This window comes from Sinocyclocheilus grahami, unplaced genomic scaffold (genome assembly GCF_001515645.1).
Source record: "Sinocyclocheilus grahami isolate Dianchi unplaced genomic scaffold, SAMN03320097.WGS_v1.1 scaffold534.1, whole genome shotgun sequence".
Taxonomy (NCBI): domain Eukaryota; kingdom Metazoa; phylum Chordata; class Actinopteri; order Cypriniformes; family Cyprinidae; genus Sinocyclocheilus; species Sinocyclocheilus grahami.
Genome location: NW_015505713.1, coordinates 72,655 through 76,286, shown reverse-complemented (window position 1 = coordinate 76,286; position 3,632 = coordinate 72,655). Strand labels below are relative to the sequence as shown.

The window sequence follows — 3,632 nt, the reverse complement described above, 5'->3', positions numbered from 1 at the left end:
CTACTCAGATGGACCTCACCCCTTTGCTGGATCAGTTAAAGAAACTGTTTCAGAAGCAGGTGCTGAGTAGCTCATCATGTGATGCTGTTTTTGATGCTGATATTGCCATATTAAATGCATTAAAGTGCTTTTGTTATTCATTAACTATTCTCTTTCAGGAGGAGCAGCAGTGGAGATCTCTAGAGCAGCTGTTCAACGCAGACCGTCACAGTCTATTGGCTGAGGTGCGCAGCCTGCATGCGCAGCTGCATGCAAGCACCCAGCAGAGCCAGGAACAGCTGCGGCAGCTGCAGGATTCCCTACACACCGCAAAAGAACAGGGCATGGAAATGCAACATCAGCTGCATAAAGATGGTATGTTTTTCACAATTCATTTGAGGGAAAAAATTTACCGCAAGTATTGGAAAACCAACAAAAACAGGCCCAAAGGTAGATTTTAACTCTGTGCACTGTTTAGTTGAAGAGCTGGTGTTGCGGCTGCAACAGGAACAGACCGTGTCATATGATCTGCACTCCTCTCTGGAAGCTGAGAAAAGTAGGGGATTGGAGGGGCAGAGGCAGTTGGAGGCGGAGCTAAAGGCTGTGTCAGTGCTGAAGGCGGAGCTAGAAGAGACCAGGCTAGAGCTTCAGACTACATACAAAAATCAAGATGAATTAAAGAGCCAAATTCACAAGCTCAGGTACAGCAAACATGCATGCACACTCTTTGAATATGAATTGTCACTAGTAATATGCCATATTTTTATTTTTTTTCTGAAAAATGTTTGTCCGTCTTTCAGGCTTAAGCTGGAAAATGTTGAGGCTGAACATCGAGCCTGTCTACAGGCATTGGAGAAAGAGCAGGCTAGAGTACAGGAACTCCAGGAGGACCTTCAGCAGCAGCGACTCATCAACCAACAGACAGTTGAGCAAAACCACCAAATACAGGAGGTGAACCACAGTTTTGATGTATTAACCTTCTATTGGTGGGGAATGTGATTAATTTATGAGTTTATCAGTACTCTGACGTAGTTCATCAAAGTGATATTCATATTCTTTCACTGTTTTTATTTAGTGGCTTTTGTTAGGGTTAAATCATTTTGTCAGTATGTGGCTTTTTGTTTTGTGTGTTTTGAATGAGTCATTGAATGATTCACTTGGTATTAGATTAGTTTTGGTCGATCGGATCACAAGTGGACAATGGAGACTAGGAATGTTCATTTCGGTTATTTTTCCTAACCGACAACAGACGCTCGTTAACCAATTATTAACTGTTAACCGACAAGATTATTTTAAATTCGAATTTAATTCAATTAGAACGGATACGTGTCTGTGACCCGTTAAAAAATACTAACATTTGTTTCCCGGGGATTAATTTTACATGCTCAAAAAGCAGCAAACAACAGAACATGAGGATTCACATGGTCTTCATATCATATCACGCACCTGCAGCGCTTCTGCGAGCGGAGAAAAACATAATAAAGCTAGGCTATAGGCCTATATATTTAATGATAAATAGGCCTTATATGATAAATATATTTTTACTTAAATAGTAAATTAAGAAAACGAAAGAAAAACTGTGCAACATGTCGAGAAATATATTTTTACTTAAATAATAAATTAAGAAAACGAAAGAAAAACTGTGCAACAAGTAGCCTAGTATTCAGAGTTTCCGTTCATTTTTGTGCGGCGCAAAAGGAAACCAGACGGCAGAAAGAAATGTGTACATTTTTATTGTGAATGTACACAAAGGCAAACATTTTTCAATTCCGATTATCTTTGACTAAAAGGAGTAGTTGCTTCCACTGTTAGAAGTTCAGGCTTAAGCTGGAAAATGTTGAGGCTGAACATCGAGCCTGTCTACAGGCATTGGAGAAAGAGCAGGCTAGAGTACAGGAACTCCAGGAGGACCTTCAGCAGCAGCGACTCATCAACCAACAGACAGTTGAGCAAAACCACCAAATACAGGAGGTGAACCACAGTTTTGATGTATTAACCTTCTATTGGTGGGGAATGTGATTAATTTATGAGTTTATCAGTACTCTGACGTAGTTCATCAAAGTGATATTCATATTCTTTCACTGTTTTTATTTAGTGGCTTTTGTTAGGGTTAAATAATTTTGTCAGTATGTGGCTTTTTGTTTTGTGTGTTTTGAATGAGTCATTGAATGATTCACTTGGTATTAGATTAGTTTTGGTCGATCGGATCACAAGTGGACAATGGAGACTAGGAATGTTCATTTCGGTTATTTTTCCTAACCGACAACAGACGCTCGTTAACCAATTATTAACTGTTAACCGACAAGATTATTTTAAATTCGAATTTAATTCAATTAGAACGGATACGTGTCTGTGACCCGTTAAAAAATACTAACATTTGTTTCCCGGGGATTAATTTTACATGCTCAAAAAGCAGCAAACAACAGAACATGAGGATTCACATGGTCTTCATATCATATCACGCACCTGCAGCGCTTCTGCGAGCGGAGAAAAACATAATAAAGCTAGGCTATAGGCCTATATATTTAATGATAAATAGGCCTTATATGATAAATATATTTTTACTTAAATAGTAAATTAAGAAAACGAAAGAAAAACTGTGCAACATGTCGAGAAATATATTTTTACTTAAATAATAAATTAAGAAAACGAAAGAAAAACTGTGCAACAAGTAGCCTAGTATTCAGAGTTTCCGTTCATTTTTGTGCGGCGCAAAAGGAAACCAGACGGCAGAAAGAAATGTGTACATTTTTATTGTGAATGTACACAAAGGCAAACATTTTTCAATTCCGATTATCTTTGACTAAAAGGAGTAGTTGCTTCCACTGTTAGAAGCAAAAAATTCAAGTGATTGCGCCGCATGCGCACACACAGGCATTGCTACCTTGACAATGCAGCCTGCTCATCATAATAAAATACAGTCAGTCAAACATATGGAAAAAAACACTGCTCAGTTTAAATATGTAGTCAAATCTGTGCCGTTAAGCGTTATCACCGTACCGCCGTGAATGATGTTATGCAAACCATTTTGTTTTACATGGATATTGGAACGTGAGTTAAGTAGGCTACATAATAAATAATATTTTGGCATTCAAATACATCGTGAATTCGGAAACATTTGATTTTGTGTCGAATGAGAGACGCAACGTTGGGTTCAGTTTCGTTTTAGCCTAAATGAATTCGCTTTTTTTTTTATACGTGTAGCGCATTTCAACCATGCAGCAAACCTTTTTAAATATTTTGATGAATTACTAAAAAATAAATGACTCTGTAGCTTCTTTTTCAAAACAAATTCATTATCTAAAAAAAGTACTTTACTTACGTTCTTTAAAAAAAAAAGTCTTCACTCCTGTGAGAAAATATTGCTTACATTTTGTGATGATATAAACAGTCATGCATCTGAGATTTACTTTACTTGTGTGTGTGTATATATATATATATATATATGACTGATGTAAAGTCAGATATGCTCACTGTATTTGTTTAAATCGTTACCAATTGATTTATATAATTTTATTATTTTATTAAATTAAGGATTATGAAACCTGTGTGGGGTTTGTTTAATTTATAACAATTGGTGATGACAAGCTTAATTACAATCTGGTAATCTTTTTTTTTTTTTTTTAATTTTTTTTATTTTTATTATCGTTTTT

General features: G+C 36.4%; 1 protein-coding gene across 1 annotated transcript in view; it reads left to right on the top strand.

Annotated features, from left to right (window-relative positions):
- pcnt (pericentrin) overlaps window positions 1-3,632 on the top strand; it is a 62,367-nt gene that overhangs the window by 45,667 nt on the left and 13,068 nt on the right. Inside the window, exons 43-46 of the mRNA XM_016238176.1 lie at window positions 1-59; window positions 159-354; window positions 458-680; window positions 780-930. The exon at window positions 1-59 is cut by the window's left edge and continues 1 nt beyond it. Of these exons, the coding sequence (XP_016093662.1) occupies window positions 1-59; window positions 159-354; window positions 458-680; window positions 780-930 (629 nt within the window). The remainder of the gene's footprint in view (window positions 60-158; window positions 355-457; window positions 681-779; window positions 931-3,632) is intronic.